The sequence below is a fragment of the Malania oleifera genome, chromosome 9 (assembly GCF_029873635.1).
Source record: "Malania oleifera isolate guangnan ecotype guangnan chromosome 9, ASM2987363v1, whole genome shotgun sequence".
Classification (NCBI taxonomy): domain Eukaryota; kingdom Viridiplantae; phylum Streptophyta; class Magnoliopsida; order Santalales; family Ximeniaceae; genus Malania; species Malania oleifera.
The window spans coordinates 4,552,869-4,576,970 of record NC_080425.1 but is presented as its reverse complement, the minus strand read 5'-3'; the positions used below and the strand labels follow the sequence as shown (position 1 = coordinate 4,576,970).

At 36.3% G+C, this 24,102-nt stretch overlaps 1 protein-coding gene across 2 annotated transcripts; it reads left to right on the top strand.

Annotated features, from left to right (window-relative positions):
* The first annotated feature begins 1,279 nt into the window (after positions 1–1,279).
* Positions 1,280–7,325, top strand: LOC131164991 (uncharacterized). 2 transcript variants are annotated; one of them, XM_058122571.1, is made up of 8 exons: positions 1,280–1,644; positions 1,730–1,816; positions 1,892–1,960; positions 2,746–2,820; positions 2,912–2,977; positions 4,323–4,931; positions 5,469–5,540; positions 6,797–7,325. In XM_058122571.1, the coding sequence occupies exons 1-8, from the start codon at positions 1,531–1,533 to the stop codon at positions 7,028–7,030; spliced, it is 1,326 nt and encodes a 441-aa protein (XP_057978554.1). In that variant the 5' UTR covers positions 1,280–1,530; the 3' UTR covers positions 7,031–7,325. The 2 variants fall into 2 exon arrangements, with proteins under 2 accessions (XP_057978554.1, XP_057978555.1); XM_058122572.1 differs by lacking the exon at positions 6,797–7,325 and adding an exon at positions 5,797–6,107 and having other exon boundaries at positions 1,401–1,644.
* Positions 7,326–24,102: the final 16,777 nt, after the last annotated feature.

Here is a 24,102-nt window from a genome sequence, read left to right as displayed (position 1 = left end):
AAGAAAAATCCCTTGAAAAAGTATATGTACCTAAAAATAATAATGAGATCTCAATTCATTATATAGGAGAAATGTGAAATAAAAATAAAATTCTTGTCAATAACATATTTGCATATGCAGTAGCTACTAACATTACTAGAAGTAATGAGAATCCTGAATTTAAATCTGTTAATGAATGTCGATACAGAAGTGATTGACCAAAATAGAAAGAGGCTACCATGTCAGAATTAAATTCTCTATTAAAAGAGAAGTTTTTGGATCTGTAGTCCAAACACCAAAAGATGTCCAATCTGTTGGATACAAATGAGTATTTGTGTGCAAGTGAAATGAAAATAATAAAATTAATTGATATAAAGCAATACTTGTGGCACAAGGTTTCTCAGAGAATCCCGAAATTGATTATGAGAAGACATATTATGTTGTAATGGATGGAATCACTTTCAAATTCTTAATTGGGTTAGAAGTCGTTGAACGACTAAGCATGCGTCTTATGGACGTAGTAACAGCATACCTATATGCATATAACTCAGATAAATGATTTCTCATATCCAAGAAAATTGTGATCTTCGATCAATTAATGATATTTTAACAATTTTATATGAAGACAACGCTACATGTATAGCTCAATTAAGAGGAAGATACATAAAGGGTAACAGAATGAAGCATATCTCTCCAAAATTCTTCTATACACATGAACTCCAGAAGAATCGTGATATAAATGTTCAGTAGATTCGATCAAATGATAATCTAACAAATTTGTTCACCAAAATTTTGCCTACTACAATATTTAAGAAATTAGTTCATTTCATCAGAATGAGACATCTTAAAAATCTTAACAGAAGGAGTTAATATATTGGTGACATCCAAGAGGAAGTATTATGAAAAATATAATGGTTGTCACCCCTTCATCTTCCATTCATTCATCTTCTACCCTTTCATCTTCCACCACCATGTATTGCCCTATAAAAATTTTCTCTCTCTCTCTCTCTCTCTCTCATTTTTGAGATATACAAAAAAAAAAAAAAACCGTGAAGAGAGTAAACATATAGAAAGGATGAGAAAAGAAAAAAGTTAAAAAGAAGAGAAATATTTTATATAAAATCGGTTTCAAATCACCTTATAATTTCTCTTAAAATAATAAATTTTTTTATCACATCCTCTCTTAGAATAGACATAATTGAACTATGCAAGCCTCATTTCTATTTATTTTTCTACATTCTTAATTACAAAAATGAATATTCTGAATCGGAACATAAACGCGGCACAAGGAAAATCGGGCGAGTGTTTGTGCCCTTTCTTATTCCATTAGAGCCCCAAGTTCCATTGTGCGGACACGCGTCGCGTGCTAAGCGTGTCGGCAACATGATGCAGGACTCCACCGCCCGCTCTCCACCCATTCACAAAACGGCTACTACCCGCCATTACTCACCCTTCCGCCGTACGTTGACTCTCATTTACTACTTCACTCCATTATTATTTACGCCGTTTCCTCTCTCTCCCTCTCTCTCTTTAGAATTGGAAGACAGGTGAATGGACGGTCTGATCAAGGGTTTGATCGATGCGACGCTAGGCCACGGCGAAGAAAAAGACGGTGAGTCTGGGCCGTCGTCGCGAGACGAACGCTCCAGATCCACTTGGGCGCAGGTTTGCACAATTCTCAGGCAATTCTTTAGTTTGATATATATATTGTGATCTTGTCGACGGCCCTGAACGATGATACAATGCGCAGGTGGTTTCCGGGGAGCAGGACAACGATGAAGAAACTGGTGACATTAGGCATGAGTATGAGCGTAATCGCCATCGGTGGAATACAGAGGTTGGATTAGACTGGTTTTGTTTTTGTGATTTTCTTTGTATTGTTATTGAGCGAAATGCAAATGTTGGTGGGCAGGAACAACGACAAGAGCTCCATGAGGATTGGGATGCTGGTGGTTCTAGACCTTCGAGGCGTCCCCAAAAGGTTTTTTTTTTTTTTCATAATTATATTTTTTCGACTTTGAGCGATCAGCTTATCTCTAATTGTCGAGTATATCGATTTGATTAATGTAGAATAGCTTGCGTTAAGAATCACCGAGTAATGGGAAGTTTTCTTTTTGTCTTCTTGCCTTTTGCTGAGCTTCATTCTCAGTTTTGATTTTCTTCGTGTGAGATTTGAAAGGTTAATACTTTTAGATGGCATTGTTGTATTGATTGCCATCCGGATTTCTTTTTTTAGACCACTTCTCTTACGGATGTAGGGCTTGAACCTTAGTATTGCCAGTACATTTTGAAATTTAGCAGAATCAATGAACTTAATGGTGCGTTTGTGAAGAAAATGAAAGTCCAAATTTGATTATGAATATATTTGAGAGCTGTCGATATTTGCACAAACTTTAATGTAATTTTCCTTGGAACATTTTTTGCTGGCTCCCAGCTCAAAGTGATGATATAGCTCTTCACAAACTTGTATGCTTTGAGTTTTCTTCCTTCCATTAAAATAGTGGTATACTTTTCTTGAGAAAAAGCTTTTATAATGCTAATAATATTGATATATAATAGGTGGATATAGTTTAGATCGGTGGTTACTTAAGGATTTTGCCCATATAATAAAATGAAATATAACTTATCCTCCACAATATTGCATCTAATATTCATATCAATCATGCTTGTACAAACAGCCCTTTTATGGGTTATTGTCCGCATATCTATTTAGCTTATCAGAGATTCATATCAGTGGCTTAAGTTTAACCAATGCCTCAACTGCAGGCTGTGCAAGAGGTGTATGAAGAGAATGAGGTGGTTGTGAAACATGGTTATAGCGGAAACCAATGTAGTAAGAAGGTTTGTGCCCTTAATGCTGATTTATTCTAGTTTCTAATATGATGAGAATCATTCATAAAAATTTTAGCTATTGTTGGTGATGTTGGTACAGGATGAAGAGGAGAATAATGATGGTTGGGAAACTGTAAGCAAAAAGCCTCCAAGGCGTCCATCAAAGGTTTATTCTTGTTTAATTCATTACATTTTGAAAAATGAACTATAATTGACTGTAGATGCCGGATCCTTTTGTGGTCAAACAGCATTGGTTCTCTTACAATTGCATAGGCATGCTTCATGGCTTAGAAATCCTTTTTTATTTTCAAGTCATGCAGATGATGTCAGAGAGAGAGAGAGAGAGAGGTTAGATGTAAGAAAAAATTATGATATTGTGATGATTGAGAAGAGCTTGTATTTGTTCTTGAAATTCTTGATAGTCATAGCTCATAAGTGTGGTTTTTGACTGGATAACTGGTTTAGTTTTCTCAGGATGGCATGCTAATTTCTTAGGTTAGATTAAGAGTGAAAATTGTACAATGGTGTAGATATTCTGTTAGATTATCACTTTACCTAAAAGCTTAAGCTGTAAGGTTGTGGGCCAACAATGTTAACACTCTCCTGCATGTGCGACCCGGCAGCATGTGGAGAGGTAAACACACTACAGATATTACCCATTACAAGGAATACAATTATTTTTTAAACATCACACAATAAATGCAGGAAACAAAACTCGAACCGAGGACCTCCTGATAATCAGCTCTAGTACCATGTTAGATTATCACTTCACCTAACAGCTTAAGCTGTTAGGTTGTGAGCCAACAATGTATATTCTTTGATTGTTGTTTTGGAAGGGAATAGGAGAACTAAGGCCTTATGGCTGCCCTCCTACCCCTGTCTCACCCTGGTTTTTCTTTTTCCTTTTTTTCTTTGAGAAAGGGGGTTGGGGATGGGGATGGGAGGGAATGATGAAATTCTAGAACTTGTAACCAGCAATGACCACAGTTTCTTAAGTTGCTCCTGTTGCAAAAGATTTAGATTTCTTTCTACATCTCTATCCCCAACCAAAAAAGAAAAAAAATGTCATGATAAATGAAATTACTAATGTCCCTAATGCTTAAATGTTCAGGATTACTGTCCCCCTATGTTTGTCTTTTGCACATTTGTGTGAGGGGAGCAGGTGCATTCTTTACACATTTAATATAAATCCTACAGAGATTGGTTTGTGTCTGCAAAATAATTGCTTTGTCACATATTTCATATATATGATGGGTGCTTAATGTTTGTGCTGCTACTAAATTGAGCTGCCTAGAATAGAAACTCGGTGTATTCACTGCATTTTCCACCCTGCATGGTAAATCGTAAATGTATCTTATACCTTGGACTATCAACTGATCCTGGTAAATTCTGACTTCAAATATTTCTAAAAGTTTTGTTAGACTGATTCTAATGAAATTTAATAAATTTGTATTATCGTCTTTGTCCTAGTTTTGTGCAACACTTTGTCAATGACATTGACACCTTGATAGGTGCATATGGATCACTGGGGCAGATACAAACAGCCTCTCAGTGAGCAAGAATACTCTGATGAGGTTGAACATGGTGCTATTGTAGAACCTTCTGAAGAGGAATTATCTGACCTGTCACAAGCCTGCAAAAAGCTTTGGGAACTTGATTTTTACCGATTGATTCCTGGAAAGGATTACCAGATTGATTGTGGTGAAGGGAAGAAGGTCTATCAAAAGGAAGACATGGCAGAAGGAAGCCTATTTTACTGGCTAAATGAGGATGTATTCAGAAAGCCTACTTTTTCTCGTTTCTGTGCCCTTCTGGATAACTACAACCCACATGAAGGTTATAAAGAAGTTGTCACATCTCAAGAGAAACAGGAGGAGGTTGCATTCATGGAAGAAATCAGCAGAACTGCGCCAATCAAGTACCTTCACAGATATCTGTCATACAAGGGAATTGTATCTGAGAATTATCAAGATTTTAAAAGAATGATGACTGCTCTCTGGTTTGATCTTTATGGCCGAGGTCATACATCTAGTTGCTCATCTGCTTTTGAGCATGTTTTCGTTGGAGAGATCAAGCACTGTGAGGAACAAGAAGTTTCTGGCTTCCATAATTGGCTTCAGGCATGTATTTTGTTACCTCTATTTCTTTTTCTTGTTCTTACTCTTATTTATAGTAATTTTCCATGCGAGAGTGAGACTGATATTTTTTAAGAACTCCAACCAATTGCAATTTTAAATAAATTTTGCAAGAGTCAATTTTTCCAGTAGGTCAGTCATGACTTGTCACAAATCAAATGGTTCTATGGACCAATCCACCTTCTATTTGATGCAAAAGGCTTCAACTCCCCAAGGTATGTGCTTTCAAACAGGAAGTCTATGAGAAGCTATTCTTTGTCAAAAAACATGTCACTTAAATCATCTAAAGGAGTTAATAATTTCTGTTTTAACTTGACCCAAGGTCTGCTTATTCGGTTTTCATTTGAGGTTGATCTGGAGCAGGATTTGTGATAATCACGCATATGTTTTTTTTTTGTACCTTTTTATATGATTTTTTGTGGGGTTGGGTGGTTGGGGTTGGAGGAAGTGGGTTGTCAAAATTATTGAGTTTACACAAATGAGGGCTGAAAGTGTGTCTATGCCTCTTTACTCCTTCTGCAGTTTTACTTAGAAGAAGCAAAAGGGAGGGTCGACTATCAAGGTTATATTTTTCCGCGAAGACATGGTCAGATTGTAAGTGATTACTTTTATATATATCTAAAGAAAGAACATAAAATTTTTTAATATTAATTTTAACTCAATTTTCTAAATAATGATCACTAACCAGGGCATATGATCTGTTAAATATATTTATGCCTTTTGAAGTCACTGTAGCATAATCTGTAATTGTCATGTGCTCTTCTCCATGTGACTTCGTTTTTTGCTATTTTATTTTGTGACCACAAAAACTGGTCGTCTTCATTAATCATTCTGGCACATGTATCTTAAGATTGCAGAAGAGGTTTGAATTGATTACATGCCAAATTCGGAGCTAGCTTCTGAACTGCGTGTGAGGTTCAAGGAAGCAGATAATATAGTTGTTGGCTTGGGATTCAGTGTTGTGCGTGTACTAGGTTACACTTTCAGGATTAAAAGCATAATGCTTACAGGGTTTCCGCAGCTGTGAAATTCACTTGAATGTTTTTGTTTCAGAAAGTTGCATCTTAGTTGATGATATTATTACTTCTATGTTGTCCTGCAACAATTGTCATTAGTAGATCATTTTGTGGTTAAAGCTCCTTACATGGATTTTAGATCAAACTCACTCTCTAATTGTTGCATGTCATTTTTATCACTAATGTACACTAAAGAATCATTTTTTTTTATCCAAAGCTGTCCCAGGCCCTACATATATTACTCCTTGAGCCATAAACTCATCTATCATATAGATTATGTTACGTAGGTAGGACAATCCAATTTAGTCCTTTTTTCGGCTAGAAATTCTAGGTGCAACTTACATTTATCAAGTTTTGTATCCACTTGTATTGTTATCTCATTCATAGATCCAGAGCTGTTCTCTATCTAAACTTGATCTGCAAAATGTATATTTCAGTTGTTGAATCTAGTGGATACTAGCAGTAGACTATGCAGTGTCCTTTTTTCTTTTCCTTGAAAAGTGTGTAGTTCAAGTCTTGGAGCTTCTGCCTCCAACACCAACCAACCCCCCCCCCCCCCCCCACCCCACCCCACCCCACCCCACCCCGGGTGGGCATGTACCCCCAAAAAAAGTGTCTAAGCAGCCGTCTGTTTTGATTTTTATTGCAGATAACATCAAATCCAAAATTGAAGCTCATCACATTATTTTTTTTTTCCCTTTCCGCACAAAGATCTAGATAAAATTTCTCTTGCATCTCTTGTTAAGCTTGACGATGGATTTCTCCTGCACATGAACTTGCAACCTCAGTGTTTTGATATTTCTTTTTTGCTTTTGTTTCTATGACAACTTGCAGCCAGACTCCGAAACCCAATTGCTCACAATTCAGTTTGAATGGAATGGTATTCTCAAATCTGTCTCGAGCACTTTGATTGGTGTGAGCCCGGAATTTGAACTTGCTCTGTATACTCTCTGTTTCTTTATGGGTGGAGAGGATAATCATGTTCAGCTGGGTCCATATCCTGTTAACATCAAATGCTATCGTTTTGGAAACAAAGTTGGATCAGTATTTCCAATAGCTGCTGATTAATGTTTACCCTCTAGTTGGAACTTGGATTTGAAGCTGTGTGGATTTGAACAATACAGAATACATTTATGTAGAATTGTATTTAAATCTACATAAATTTAAATCCATGACCCAAAACCCATGTTCCCAAACCCAACTCTGTTGTATAGAGGAGAAATACTATCTGAAGGATTTAGAAACATTGACAACGTGTTAATATGCTTGGGATTGTATTAAGATCACTCATGCTGGAAGCAATTTGATTTAAAGATTTACATATTTAATCTAATAAAACCTGCCAAATCTTATTGATATTGAATAAGAACGCTTTATGTATGTTTTCTATTTTCTTTGCATGGACTTGCATATTTGATCCGATGAAACCTGCCTAATCTTATACTGATACTGGATAAGAATGCTTTATGTATGTTTTCTAGTTTCTTTGCACGGAAATGGTTAGACCATGGATGACGTGGCTGGCTACTCTGTTTGGTTTTTTTTTTTTTAAATCAGAATCCCAATTGTATTGATAGCCCTTGCTTATGGCAGAGAAAAACCATGGTAACAAGTAAGACATACGAATAAGGCTTCTTATTTTACTCGGCAGCACATCAATTGTAAAATATCTCCTCATGTTGCCTCCCTAATATTGACGAGCCAAGAAATCTGTCACCAGATTTTTGGTTACCTGTTTTTGGGTTTTTGGCTTTTTTATTTGTTGGATTGGGCAAATGGTGGCGGCCTTGCAAGTTTGGTCTTTATTGTGAATCTATGCTGCCGTGCTATTGTGTTGGCCTTTAATATCTGTCTTGGCCTTCTAATGTTTCGCATCATTGAGAGAAGGGGGGGTTGGGGGTTTCGTATTTCAACAAATTTTCCATGATAGTTTTCAGAAAGAGCAGTGGAGAAAGATTAATTGTTCTGATAATAGTTTTCAGTTACCTTCAATTTCAAGCGTATACTTAGGTAGAATCAGCCGTTTTTCTTTTCTCTTTATGTTTCTTCTTAAAAGTACAAGTTTCATTTGAAGTGGAAAGAAATGTTTTAAGATCATATTTTAAAGTTAAACATATACATACAAATACACATAGAGGCCAGCTTGTGCAAGTTGTCAAATTATTGTCTTCTTTAAATTTGAAAGGCAATCTATTAGAAGAAGAACATGAACACTTTATTGAAATATTTTGTTTTTAAAATCATTGATTTTCATTACAATTAATTGATTATCAATGAGTCAAAGTATTGCAGCCTTGTTGCAAAAATTATTGCAACCTTGCACTGTAGAAGAGTTGAGGTTGAAGAAATCATGTTTTTAAGATTAGGTGGAGTGTTAATTTTGATATCAATGTTGTTAAATAGATTGACTGCCAACTGTGATTCAGTTAGTTTACAGCATATCATTGTAACTTAATTCAGTTTGTTATTCTTTTAGTTTGTTAGTTTTTCAAATTCATATATACATTTTTTCAGTTGCTGTAATATGGTATCATCAAAAATAAGATTCAGAATTTTTCTTCTCTCGCTCAGCTATCTCTTCCTCGTTCAGATATTTCTTCACATGGTATCAGAGCAATTAGAGAATTTCTTCTCTCATGGCTTCCTCTGCAACTCCTTCGAATACTTCTTGTTCTCCTATCAATTCCAATGTTGATCCGAGCTCAAATCCTTATTATTTCCAAAGTAGTGATGGTCCAAAACTGCATCTAGTAAATAAGGTTCTTACTCGAGACAACTTTTAGACATGGAGCATGTGTGTAACAATGGCTATGAGCGCCAAAAACAAGCTAGGATTCATTGATGGAACTCTGGAAGTTCCTCTCTTCTGATGTGAATTATGCCACCTGGAAATGAGGTAACGACACTGTGAAATCATGGATTCTTAATTCACTGTCTGACGATGTCTATTCCAGTGTGATGTTCATCAAATTAGCAAGGGATATATGGATTGAACTTGAAGATCGATTCTCCTTGACTAATGGACCTAGGATCTTTCAGCTACAGCAATCCATTTCTAATTTGACACAAGGTCAGATGAATATTGTTGATTACTTCACACAATTAAAGTCTTTGTGGGAAGAACTGATGAGTTACAGGCCAATTCCTGAAACATCTCCTGCTTCTTTGAAAATCTTGGTTGATTATTAGAATAGATTATGTAATGAAATTCTTGATGGGCCTGAATGAGTCATATGGTCATATTAAAAACCAAATCCTTCTAAGCAATCCCTTACCTCCTATAAATAAGGTGTTTGCATTGCTTGTGCAAGAAAAGAGACAAAGGGAGATTAGTTCAGTGATTGTTACTGAACTAATTGCTATGCTAGGAAGAGCTACAGGAAATCAAAGGAATAAGCAGAGTTATGGCAAGAAAGACAGACCTGTGTGTTCTCACTGCGGACTTCTAGGACACATGGCTGAAAAATGTTACAAACATGGGTATCCTCCAGGCTATAAGTCAAGGTACAAGCACAATGCTCCTTCAGCAAATCAAGTAATCTTGACAACCAACATTGAGCAATCCAGTGAAGTGCAGCAACTTCCATTCACTCAAGAACAACTTAGGCAGATCATGGCAATCATGCATCGTTCACCTAAAATACAGCCACAGCCTTCAATTGCTCAAGTTACTGGACCTTTCACCCACAGTACAAGATCTTTTTATGAAGATCATCTCTTCTCTACAATGACAGGTATTCCTTCTTGTTCATTTGCTGTTTGCACTCAAGGCAGAAAGCAAATTAGTCTCACATGGATTATTGACACCGGAGCCACTGATCATATGGTAAATTCTGTCCATTCTCTCACTACCATAACAACTTCCATCAACACATCTGTGAAATTGCCTACTGGTGCTCTTGTTCCTGTTACACACATTGGAACAATTCGTTTAACATCTAATTTGCTGCTCACTGATGTTCTTGTTGTTCCTTCTTTTGCTTATAATCTAATCTTAGCTAGTAAACTTCTTAAATCCATTTCTTGTTGTATCATTTTTCATGGAAAATATTGCTTCATACAGGATCTACAGAAATGGAGGATGATTGGATTGGGTGAAGAGAAGGCAGGTCTTTATCATCTCCTCAATAAACATTCAGCTATGTCAGTTTCTAATACAGCTTTCAATAATAATAGTTTACTCACTGTACCTGCTTCATTTCCTGCCAAAACTTTTGATTTTGATGTCTGGCATTATAGATTAGGATATCCATCCAAGCCTAGACAAGATTTGCTGCATAAATCTGTCCCTGAAATAAAAGATTCAAATTCTGGTCATTGTAATATCTGTCCTCTTGCTAAACAGCAAAGGTTGTCATTTTCAAACAGCAATAATAAGTGTTCAATAGCTTTTCAACTTGTGCATTGTGATATTTGGGGACCTTTCTCTACTAAATCAATTGATGGTGCAAGGTATTTTCTGACCATTGTAGATGATCATACCCGATGCACTTGGTTATACTAAATGCAATCTAAGGCACAAGCCAGTTTTTACTTGCAGTCTTTTGTTACTTTTGTTGAAAATCAGTTTCATACTATTGTACAAGCCATACGTACTGATAATGGTGCAGAGTTTCACATGCCTAATTTTTTTATTTCCAAAGGCATTGTTCATCAAAAATCTTGTGTTTATACACCACAGCAGAATGGTGTTGTTGAACGAAAGCATCAACACATCCTTGTCATTGCTAGATCTCTTCGATTTCAGTCCAATTTACCTCTTCATTTCTGGGGTGAGTGTGTTTTGACTACAGTTTACCTCATTAACAGATTACCTACTCCAATTCTTAATAAGAAATCTCCTTTTGAGATGTTGTTTCATAAAATTCCTTGTTACTCTCATCTTAAAGTTTTCAGTTGTCTTTGTTTTGCATCTACTATTTCACATGGTAGGACCAAATTTGATCCTAGAGCAAAGTCTTGCATATTTGTTGGTTATCCTCATTCTATAAAGGGCTATAAATTGTTTGATCCACACACTCAAAAAATATTCATATCTCGAGATGTTGTGTTTCATAAGCATATCTTTCCTTTTCAAAAATTTTCACATAATCATTCCCCTGATATTCCTCATCCCATTCTATCAACCTCTATGTCTTTTCCATCTTCTTCTACTCCCATTGTCCGTCCAAATTCATTCACATTTGCTCCATCTTCCCACAATCCAAATATTACATCAAATCCAATTGAAGCTTCTGTTGATTCTCCAACTGATTTCAATGTTTCTATTCCTTCTGTTCCTTTGAGAAATCTTCCAGACAAATTCGATCTCCTTCCTATCTCCAGGATTATCATTGTTCTTTGCCTTCTCTAAAAAATCATTCCAGCTCTGCCACTATTGTTGGTCTAGGTTGTCCTCATGACATTCAACCTTAAATATCCACTTCCAATCTTTCTCTTGCTCATCAAGCTTTGTGTCCTCGGTTACCAATCTCATTGAACCTCAATCTTATAAAGAGGCAGCTCTTCATCCTGAATGGAGGAAAGCAATGGCTGCTGAAATCAAGGCTCTAGAAGACAATCACACTTGGACCTTGACTGAGTTACCTCCAGGGAAAGTTGCTATTGATAATAAATGGGTTTACAAAATTAAGTTCAACTCTGATGGCACTGTTGAAAGGCCTAAAGCTCGGCTTGTGGCCAAAGGTTTCACACAACAAGCAGGCTTGGACTACACAGAGACTTTCAGTCCTGTTGCTAAGTTGGTTAGTGTTCGCTGCATCCTATCCATTGTTGCTATCAAAGGTTGGCATCTCCATTAGTTAGATGTCAATAATGCTTTTCTTCATGGAGATCTTCATGAAGAAGTTTATATGCGTGTGCCTCCTGGATTTGATAGCAAGGGGGAGAATATTGTATGCAAGCTAAACAAGTCTCTTTATGGGCTTAAGCAAGCATCACGACAATGGTACTCCAAATTATCCACTTCTTTGACAGAATTTGGTTACAAACAGTCACTTGCAGATTATTCTCTCTTCACTAAGGGTAATGGTGAGTCATACACTACTCTCTTAGTATATGTAGATGATGTGATTTTGGCAGGAAATGATTTACAGTAGTTTAAGGATTTAACACACTTTCTACATGACAAATTTAAAATTAAGGATCTAAGAGAATTGAAGTACTTCTTGGGAATAGAAATAGCAAGGTCTAAAAGAGGCATTTCCATCTGTCAAAGGAAATATGCCTTGGACATTCTTAAAGATTCAGATTATATAGGCTCTAAGGCAGTCAAATTCCCTATGGAGCAAAATATGAAGTTAACTACAGAAGAAGGGGATTTACTTGAAGATCCCACTGCCTACAGAAGATTAATTGGGAGGATGTTGTATCTAACAATTACAAGGCCAGATTTATCCTATGCAGTTCAAGCTCTAAGTCAGTTCATAGACAAGCCAAGGGTACCTCACTTAACTGCAGCATATCGGGTGCTGAGATATATTAAAGCTACTCCTGGTCAAGGTCTGTTTTTTTCAGCTTCTTCAGACTTACAGTTGAAGGCCTTTTGTGATTCAGATTGGGCAGGTTGCATAGAAACCAGAAGATCAGTCACATGTTACTATGTTTTCTTGGGAAATTCTTTAGTTTCATGGAAATCCAAGAAACAGAAGATAGTTTCTAGATCATCTACAAAATCGAAATATAGATCCATGGCTACTACCATCTGTGAAGTAACTTGGCTGATTTCATTACTTAAAGATTTAAAGATTGAACATACAAAGTCAGCCTTGATTTTTTGTGACAATTAAGCAGCATTACATATAGCTGCTAATCTGGTATTCCATGAGAGAACAAAACATATAGAAATAGACTGCCATATAGTTCGGGAAAAATTACAAGCTGGTGTTATCAAGACTTTGCAAGTTACTTCACAAAATCAGCTAGTAGACATCTTCACGAAACCTCTTGGACTTCATTCCTTTGCTTCATTACTTTCCAAGATGGGTGTAATTGATGTTCATACTCAATCCCATCCATCTTAAGGGGGAGTGTTAAACAGATTGGCTGCCAGCTGTGATTCAGTTAGTTTACAACATATCATTGTAACTTAATTCAGTTTGTTATTCTTTTAGTTTGTTAGTTTTTCAGATTCATATATATATATTTTCAGTTGCTGTAATATGGTATCATCAGAAATAAGATTCAGAATTTTTCTTCTCCCGCTCAACCGTCTCTTCCTCGTTCAGATATTTCTTCACAAATGTAACTACTAAAAAATCTTTTTTTTTTTTTTTTGAAAAAAATCAATTAAAAAATTTTACAAAGACAATTCAAATAAGAGATAATAATGTAATATTAGCTAGTCAAAAATGTTTTAGGCCATAATACTAATTCATTCTTGCTAGGTTGGAGCGATGTGTTCCTATTTTTCATATTTTTGCCCTAATTTCATGGCTAAAAAGGCTTGAAATAATATGAAATATGTCACTAATCAATTATTAACACGTGATTTTAATTTTTTTTTAAATAAAAATTTAAATTTCAAAAAATAAACAAAACTGTAATTGCAATTAATTTGTAGCTAGCTAACATTAATCACTCAACAGGTTATTTTATGCGCAGCCCAAAGTGAATATGAACTTGTAAACTCATTTCTAGTTTTCCAACTTCAAACTCACATTTTATATATATATATATATATATATAACAACAAATTTGAGAAACAAATGAAAATTTGATATGACATTCATATAGGCTGAGAAATATAACTTTCAAGTAATTTATAGGATAAAAAACACTAATCTCTCCAAAAGTTTAAAGATTTTCAGACTTTCTTGAAGTTTAAAAATTTTAAGAATTTTCTTTGAGACTTGTAAAAAAGATACAAATCTATTTTTAAATTTTACAAAAAGATGAATTTTTAAAGAAATCGTTTGCGTCCTTTTGACAAATCTGAGAAGTCCTTGACATTTTTAAAATTTCAAAGAAGGTATGTCTCTTTTCGCTAATTCTTAGAGAAAATAAATGTTGCTTACCCTAATTTATACTATAATAATTTCATATGATCTAATTCATTTGTGAATTAGCATGTCATTGATGGATCTCCTATAGCTAGCTAGAGCCTGTGTGGCAGAGAGAGAGAGAGAGAGGCTAGTTAGCCTAGTCTCCTGCTAGCACACTGATTTTGGCTTGCATGATCACTTCAACGCAACCCACTCTCCCTTCTTACACGCCAATAACCCTTCAGATCTCCTCTCTCTCTCTCTCTCTCTCTCTCTCTCTCTCTCTCTCTCTCTCTGGCATGCATATGAATCTTGCACGTATCCTTTAGATTGGCCGGTTCCTATACTAAATTACACTATATATATATATGTAAGATCGAATGGGCAGCATGTGCCTGCATGTATGATTGCATATATCTATATATAAAACCTTATATATAATTTGCCACGCAATGCAAAAAGCTAGCTAGACTGGTTTTGGACAGCTGCCATGGAAAATCAACATTTGGATGAGTAGGCGACTACTAGGATGCTCACGTACATATCATTTTTAAAACTTTAAGATAAAAATTTTCAATAAAATTCTTTCAAACCAATCAACTAAACAATTTTTTGGAATGTTACATATCATTGGACCGTAAAATTGATCTTCTTATATTGGCATATATATAGGACTATAATTAATTTTAGAATTGCGTGCAGTCTGCATGCACCACGTAGCTTGTGGTGCGCCTCACACTTTCTCGTTTTCATTTGGATAAGCTTGGTACAAATTAAGCATGTCGTATGGCAAGGCACATGCAATTTGTTTTGATGGAATGCTTGCCTTGAGGGCGACGGCCAACCCTTTCAGAGTTGCAAAGACCACACGGCAATAGTAGCAATTAATTAGTACTCCTCCACAAAGCCCATCCAATATTAACCCATTAACCATCAATTAACCAAGATAAGAACATGCAGGCATATATGGTCAATTTGTGAAACTGAAACCCTACCTAGCTCGTACAGCTATAGAGCTCTGACTATGACCATATCTAAGCATGCTCCATATGCTCAATTTGAGAAACTGAAACCTTACCTAGTACAGATATAGAGCTCTGAATATGACCATATATATGCATGAAAAGTAAAGCATATATATATATATATATATATATATATATATAGCTAGAATTTGTGACGATCATGAATATGTGGTTTAGTTTAATTATCTAGAAGGAAAGAAAAGAAAAGAAAAGGAAGGCGTTCTACTTAGCTTGGAAGTGGAAAGAGTCGGACCTCATGCTTCTTATCCTAAACCAAAAATATATAAGTCTCAAAATTTGTCATCCACATGAAATTACCAAATTAATGAATGAAAGTTTTGAAACAAAATGAGATCTCATCAACCTTGGGCCTAAAGATAGCAATTAATTGGGCACTCAAGCCTACCAGAAAAAGGTGACAATAATTAAGTAGGAGATTCAGCTTGATTGAAAAAGAATATATCTTTTTTAGAGAATAAAATATGAAAGGTAAAATCATTTCAACATCGGCGAATGTAGTAGAAAGGAAGAAAGGAAATGTAGAAAATCAATAGAGTTCTTCAAAATCGGTGAATATAGTGGAAGAAGGAGACTCAGAGAGCGATGACGGTGATATGCTTTCTATTTTATCAGGTTCAAATCGCCTCATGGATTCTTGGATCCTAGATTCAGCGTGCTCTTTTTACATGACACCAAATAAAGATTGGTTTAGCACCTACATGTCAGTAAATTATGATTCTATTCTGATGGGAAATGATGTTTCATGCAAAATTGTTGGAATAGAGAATATCAAAATTAAAATGTTTGATGGTTTTGTGAGAACATTATGTGATGTTAGGCACATATCGAATTTATGGAAGAATTTGATTTCATTGGGAACTTTAGATAGTAACGTGTTTAGTTACAAGTCTAAAAGTGGGGTAATGAAGGTATGTAAAGGCATCTTAACGGTGATGAAGGGATATAAATTAGCGGGAAATTTCTATGCACTGCTAGGTATCACAATTGTAGGTGGAGCTGCAGCTGTAGACAGTGAGTCAGATAATACTGTTTTGTGGCATATACAGTTAGGGCATATGGGTGAGTGTAGAATAATGGAGCTTCATAAGAGAAATCTTTTGAAGAGTGTCAAAATGTTAGAATTGGTGTGCTCCCAAGAGGGGGAGGGGGTGAATTGGAATTTTAAACTTTTCCCCTAGGTTAAGTCAGAAGTCAATATGATTTGGTAACCTAGGGTCTTTCTATACTATCCCAAATGCGCAGATAAATATAAGAAACGTAAATTAAGTCATGCGCTTCATTCAAACTATAACATACACGTGCAGAAATACAAATTGCGCAAATGTAAAGAATACGCACGAAATGTTATCAGGGTTCGGCCAACTGTGCCTACGTCCCGCCTCTAGCTTACAAGCTCGAGGATTCCACTAAAAACTCACTTAACGGGTGGAGCGGCACTAATTACACTTAGGTCAATTCAAGGGGTTGGCCTCAACCAACACGCCTTACCAAGATGGCGCACCTAACTTTCCTAACCGGGTCTAAGTCACTCCAAGACTATTCAATAGGGCTAGTCTCCCTTTTCAGGCCCGTGCCTGAAATACAACAGATTTAAAATACAATTTTTGTGTACAAGAAAATGCTTCTTACATAAGTTGATATGTACCAATATAATCTATCACATACACCACCAAATGAAATAATGAAGTAAGCTCAATGTGGTCCAAGATAGAACTACTCTCAAATGTTTATGCAAGCGTTGCAATTAGTGCGTGAGAGTGTGAATAATATGATCTTTGTTTCACACAATATATATTCAATCACAATGCTCAAACAAAGATATTAGCAACACTTTAGATATCTCAACGAGTAATTTTTTCAATGTATAAAGCTCAAGAGATATGTACATTTGGTTTGCAAAAAGGGTTTAATCTTTGTATTTAACAAATAATATTGCTCAAGGAATATTGCAACAAAGATCTTCACCACATAAACAAATATCTCTTCAAATATTTCTCAAGATGAAATACACTAGATATTTGAAAATGATTTGAAATTATTTTTGCAACCAAAATCAAATAAGAACTTTATTGCAATGACAATGCAATACTCAGAAGTTCAAGTAAACTCGAGAGCATCGGTCGACCGAAGCAGGTTTGGTTGACTGAGCTGTGCTGAGTTCGGTCGACCAGGCATAAAATGAAGTACAAGTTCGGTCGACCGGACATGGAGGTTCTAGGGTAGGTGAGTATTGGTTTTGTATTTATAGGCTGCTTAGAGTAGGTTTGTTAGCTTGATCAGTTGTTACTGTTTTGTTCATGGTTGGTCTCCAGGAGAGTTTTGTGTGGATATTGTAATCTCCCAAGACAGGATATGTAACCACGGTATTCCTCCACCATAAGTGAGGATAGTAATAAATTTGGGACAAGGCTACTATGTGGGCGGCCTCCGGCTCTTCCTAGAGTTAGATCAGCAGATTAGTGATAATCCAAGAGATGTAAAGGAAATCAATTATCAAATTTCGAGGACGAAATTTTTATAAGGGAGGGAGATTGTAGAAACCTGAACTTGGAAAATAAGGAAATAAATAAGGAAAGAAGATAAGAAAATTTCAAAAGGGCAAACAGCAGGACTCATCGACGAATCCCCTATTTTCGTCAAAGAGTTCCCTTTGTTTCTCGTTGACAAAATTAAAGCATCGTCAACGAAGAGATCCCAAACGACGGGAAAATATCAGACTTAAGATTCATTGACAAACCCCTTTTTCGTCGACGAATGTCCTTTTGTAGTTCTTCGACAAAGGTTCCATTTCGTCGACAAATTGTGCTGGGTTAAAGGGTTATATATAGGTTTTAATATTTCTTCTTGATTAAGAAGACTAAATATCTCTCTTTCTCTCTCTCTCTCTCTCTCTCTCTCTCTCTCTCTCTCTCTCTCTCTCTAAACTCGCGCCCCTCACTCTCTCTCTTCAATTTTTTCGCTGTTTATCGCCTGAATCAACGATCAGAAGTCGCCATGAGGATCTAGGAGCATTTCTCTACAGGTCTAGTGGAGTGGATTTTTGAACAAGGTCTTTCTAGAAATCGCTCCAAAATTGAGGTAAGGGTAGAAATAGGCTATCTATTTAGCATGTGATTAGTTAAATGGGGTATATAAGGCAGGTGATGGTTAATGATTGCTGATATGGGATTTGAGTTGATTAAATTAGGGGAAATGTGGTTTCAGGATTTTGAGTTTCGTATCGTTGTAGGGTGGATTTTAGGAGTGTTGTAAGAACCTTCTCAGTAAACAGGTAAGGGGATTATATTATGTCAGCTATTTTGTGAAATATGGACAGATCAAAATGCAGTATATGTTTTTTGTTAAATTAAGGTGGGTGGTTTGATCATCTCCTATTTTGTATAAAATAAGTAGTTTAAGTTAAATAAAACCCTGGAAATACTTTGTTTTCAGCAATTTATGTTTTTCCCAGTTAGGTTATTTTATTTATGGATAACAAATGAAAATTGTGTGCATGGGAACGGCTTTTAAATGACATATGTGAGCAGAATGTTTTAACTAATTTTATACTATATGGGATGTGACAGCTGGGGGCCGAGTTTTAATATAATGGTTGGGGGCTGAGTTTTACTGAATATCAAGTTTTATACGAAATGAGTTATAATACAGTTTTATTGTGTAAATTGTCATATGATTTTAGAACTCAGTGGATTTGCAATATGTGATATTGTGAGCATGGTACCGTAGCTATATCTGGGCAGTAAGTGCAAACACACAGACATATATGGAAGTGTGATAAGTTGATTGGAGACCTGGGCCGTAGTACTTCTCCGACGTTTTTGTTGGGGGGCCCATCTGTGGTATACTAGGTGACCATAGGTAGGCACAATCATACTTACAGTGTTAGCTTTGACTCAGCTGCGGAACCGCCGGCTGTGAGTTGAGTCCAACCTTCGAGTTGCACAAACCGTGATGGGGCGGAAGCATGTCGTATGAGTATGTGATAGTGTGACGATGCTACTTCAACAATCCAGGTTGTGTCTTTTATGCATATATGGGCAAATTTACTATAAATGGGTTATATTGAGCCGACAGTTTATTATTTAGAAATTATATATTTTCAGATATGCTAATTAGTATAGTTTAAATCTCATTTTCATATACAGTTAAATGATGAAATTTTGTATTCACACGAGAACTCATGCTAGCCACTCACTGATAATAATATAGTTCGTCTTGCTGAAAAGTGTATAACCCCATTATACAAATTATTTTTCAGAACCTTCAGGGAATTGTGCCTAGCTTACCTTGAGGTTGGGACTAAACTTTTGGGAGTAGTAATCAGAACAGGTGAGATACCAGATATTTTATTTTTTTATATTGGGATTATAATATGTAGACAGATAGTCTTATGTATGTATGTATTTGGGAATAGTTAGAACTCTGGTAAAGTGTTTGGATGTTTTAGAAATCTTCAGCTATATGGTTTTAATTTTAGTAATGGCAGGCGCACCCAAGATTACCTGGTTAGGGCAGGTTGCATTTATATATGTGTGTGGTATCAAAGAGTATTTATATGTTTCACTAGCACTCCGGGCCCACGTGGCGGGTCGGGGCACTACAAATTTGGTATTTGACCAAAGAGAGCTTCAAAAGGTGACTTCCATGGAGAAGAGACGTTGGTTGTCTGTTTATGAGGTAAGATGTTGTTTGAAAAGCATAGGGCCAATACGAGAAATCAAGATTTGCATCATGAAGAAGTGTAAGGCCCGTTTCAACTAGATGATGGTGACGACGTTCGGAAACACCATTTTGTTGCGGGGTGTGTGGAGCAATGATGTAGTGAGTTATGCCATGAAGCAATAGAGATGATTTTAAAGCAATGAACTCCCCACCATTGTCGGAATATAGTGTTTTGATGATTTTATGAAAACGGGTTTCAACAAACTTTTTGAAATGCGGGAAAATACTAGAAACACCCGATTTAGTGACCATTGGATAAAACCATGTATATTTTGTATAATGATCAATAAAAATAAGGTAATATCATGATCCATCAATTCCAGTATAACTAGGGGGACCCCACACATCAGTGTAAATAAGTTCAAGTGGCTCATGACTTTGGAGACTAGTGACACAAAATGGTTGTTGATGTGCTTTATTAAAAGAACATGAATGACACAGTGAAGAAAAATTTTTATTCGATGAAATAGGAAGAGAAAAATTCTTGACAAGATGATGGTCTATTTTAAGAGAAGGATGCCCAAGACTCTTGTACCATCCATCAATTGAAGTTCATTCATGCACATTAGCAACCTTATTGGATGAGGACACCACCGTTGATTCCAGAAAGGTATAGATGCCATTGTTACATGCTCCTCTCAACAGGATCGCCCCCATGATCTTGTCCTTCACAAGAAAATGAAAAGGGTTAAATTCAACAAACACATTATTAAATTTTTTTTTTTTTTTTTTTTTGGTGAGATGATGAATTGAAATTAAATGTTTGCAAAGTTTGGAACACAAAAAGTATCACACAATGTAAAATTTCGGTGAGGAGAATGCAAAGCCAAAGAACCAATGTGTGAGACTGGCAAACCTAAACCATTACCGAGAATTACTTCATCAGTTCCATCATATTCAGAATGAATGGAAAAATTTGAAAGATCGCTCGTGATATTATGAGAAGCGGCCGAATCAATTAACCAATTTTTGTCCTGTCCGGTAGAGGTTGTAGCACAATTGATGGAGACATTCTGTGAATTGAATTAAGGACATGACTTGGCAATGTGACCTAATTGGTCACAAATTTGGCATTTGGGCTGATAACACCGATTTGAATTGTTGGGCTTAGGCCTGGCAAAACGGGTCATGACCTGTCGGGTCACCCGGATCCGCCCATTTAAAATGGGTTCGGATTTAAAGAAGTTAACCCGTTTAATATTTGGGCGGGTCACGGGTTAACCCGTTTATAAACGGGATCTCTGGGTTTGGGCGGGTCACCCGTTATTTTGGATCCTTGCCACTGCCAGGCGCCAACTTCACAGTCACGACTCACTCACGCTGTCACACACACCGCACATGCCTTCAGGCTTCACTGCTTCAGCAATTCTCAAAGTCTCAGACTCTTAGTCAACCCAAAAAAACCCTAAGGGCTCTAACCCGCACCGCGACTCTCAAGCTCTGAGCCTCTCCTCATCTTTGACCTCTCAACTCTCACTTTCTCAAATCTCATTTTCAATCCTCTCCTTTCCTAACTCCTAACTCTCCTCTCCTCTCGTTTGGATCTGGTGCACTACAATGTGCCAGACAGAAAAAAAAAAAAAAAAAAGCCATCTTCTCCGGAAAAACCCCCCGCGCACCATCACCCAACCTCGCTCGCAGACCAGCACAGAAGAACAACCTTCGCCCTCTATCCCTCTCAGCTCCCTCATCCCTTCATCTCCACTCAGCCATACACCCAGTAGCTTCACCCAAAACCTCGACAACCCAGCAGGCCCACGATCCTTTTTCTTCCTCACCCGCAACCCTGCTCCAGCCAGCATCACGTTATTTTAGAGGTGTGTGTGTTTTTTTTAATTTTACATTTTTTAAAAATTGTATTCATTAAAGGGAAGTATTGTTTTTTACATTTTATCTTCTTTTTATTTGGAAATTAATAAATAAAATGCAATTTTTTTAAAAAAAATGTCATTTTATATGAAATTTTAAAATAAAAAAATTATATATTTTTAATCGGGTGACCCGTTACCCGCCCGTTTATTAAATGGGCGGGTTAGGGTTGGCATGTGTATGATCCGTTTAACATCAACTCGTTTATGACCCGGTCCGTTTATGACCCGGCCCGTTAGTGACCCGCCTAAACCCGACCCACCCGCCCATTTTGCTAGGCCTAGTTAGGCTTGCCAGAGTTGTTGTTGAAGCGGCGTCCATCACATTGGGCTCCACTTGAGTTTCGGCCTAGGCTGGAGACTTGAGACCCACGTTGAGTAGTTGGCCCATGTTGCTTAGAAGACCACTTGTGACTCCCACCGTGCGTGGACTGCTTCTTTTTCATGTCGTTTGCAGAGGCAACCATGTGTTGCATTGCAACTTTTAGGCACCTCAGATATGCCTCATGTCCAACCAAAAGATCGTGCAGCTCCTCAAAGGCCAGTGATGACTCCTTGGCTCGAAATTGGCGCTACAATCTCCCAAAATTCTAGACCTAAACCATTCAACACATAAAGGATTAGGTCATCATCCAAAATTGAATGATCAATAATGGCTATTTTATTAGCCAAGGCCTTCACAGCATGGAGACAGTCTATGATCAACCGATTGCTGCACTGGATTAAGGTGAGCTCCTCCTTTAACTACATAGCGCGAGTTCTTGATCAGCTAGCATGTAGGGTTTTTAGCTTTTTCCAAGCTTCATGAGAGATCTTTGTCGTAGCAATGAGTGGTGTGATTGAAGGAGATGTGGAGACTAGAATACCACTCAGGATAAGTTTATCTTGTCGGACCCAATGGGTCTTGCGCAGCTCATCAGTGGCGGTACCAACGGAAGAAGGGCACTAAAGGGTGCCTTTGACATAGCCGAGTAAATCATAACCAATGAGGAGTGCTTCAAATTGAGCACACCATTGAGGAAAGGTGGAGGGAGTTAATTTTTCATTGATTTGGGCAGTAATATTGAGAGCAATGAGTGGTTTATCTGTTGCGGAAGAAGGTTGGGTGTGGAGGTTAAAGGTTGGATTTTGATCGAAGGAGGAAGACATTGTGGAGACGTGGATCGTTGGCTCATTAGAGATTCTGCTCTGATACCATGTAAAGAAACAGATGTTGTTGTAGTTTCAATGAATAATTTCTCATACATTTCATTGATAATAATTCTATTTTATATACACAATAGTTGAGGAGCTAATTTAGGAATTATACAAATGTTGAAGCTAAATCTATGCTACTGTTACAATGTACAGCTATAGAATTCAAACTTAGAATCAGTTACAAATATAAAATTAATGACAGAATATGTGACATGATTTTAGGCTAGACATACTCTGTTTTGGTTTGATTATGATCCACGCATTCTTCCTTATAGACATTATGCCTTTTGTGCAACAAGAACGTAACGGTCATTTGTTCAACCAAAAATATGGGAAACAAATATTTACCTATGTGTTCAACGTGCTTGACATGAGCAATAATAATAAAAGTAAGAAAGAAGAGAGTGGTAGATGGAGATTGTAGCTATAATGCAAATGGGGAGGGATTGTCATTATGAAATGGTTAATGTGTTTCTAACCAAGGATAAGATCCAAAAACCCACTATTATTTGGAAAAGGAATGACCAAATTTGGAATCATTGTGCTTCTGTGGTCCAATTAGTCGAGCTAATCATTCTAGGGTTTTAATTATTACACATTTTATGGGCATATAAATCTATATATTGTGTTTGTTTATATGGTGAATAAGATGCAACCAATGAAAAAATAATAAAATTAATAAGCTCTTGCTCCTAAGTTAGAGCATGTGGGAGTTGATCATCATGAACTATTGTTATTAAGTTTGAAGTATAATTTTTTTAAATTAAAAAAAAAATGTTACAATTGAGTTTATAAAATTTTATTGTATTTTTCCACCCCAAATATAATATCGCTAAGCTTAACCTAAGCCCTTTTATGAGATTTAAAATAATTAATCAAGATTTATTAAAAAAAAAAAACACCTTGTGTGGTAGATGCAACAGTTACTATCGGTTCTACTTTGTATCCTTCCAAAAGTTTTAGACCGTTTTCCATCTTTGTTTTTTTGTTCATATAGTTTGTGCTTTTGTTGACAAAAGGATTCTACATTAGTTATGCATAGGTTACAATACAGGGCAATTTGGTGGTGCACCCTAACATTTTGTTTGAAGCAAAAGAAATATATAAATAATAAATTAAATACAAAGGTTTTTTTAATATTTTTGAAAACTAGCAATTAAAATGCACATGTGTTCACATGTAAATAAACTAATCTTAAAATAAACAATGAATATTAATATATAAAATAAACTAACCGTTATAACAAATTGAATTAAAATGACAATTAATAGCTGAAATAAAATTCTCGGCATATTTAATTAATCCTCTAATCGTCATTTTAAATG

Bases quoted from the DNA above. Each gene is read 5' to 3' on its own strand.
- LOC131164991 (XM_058122571.1), top strand. From the start codon at position 1,531: ATGGACGGTCTGATCAAGGGTTTGATCGATGCGACGCTAGGCCACGGC. The intron at 1,961-2,745 runs GTTTTTTTTTTT...CCTCAACTGCAG, and splicing joins CTTCGAGGCGTCCCCAAAAG to GCTGTGCAAGAGGTGTATGA. The intron at 2,821-2,911 runs GTTTGTGCCCTT...ATGTTGGTACAG, and splicing joins GAAACCAATGTAGTAAGAAG to GATGAAGAGGAGAATAATGA.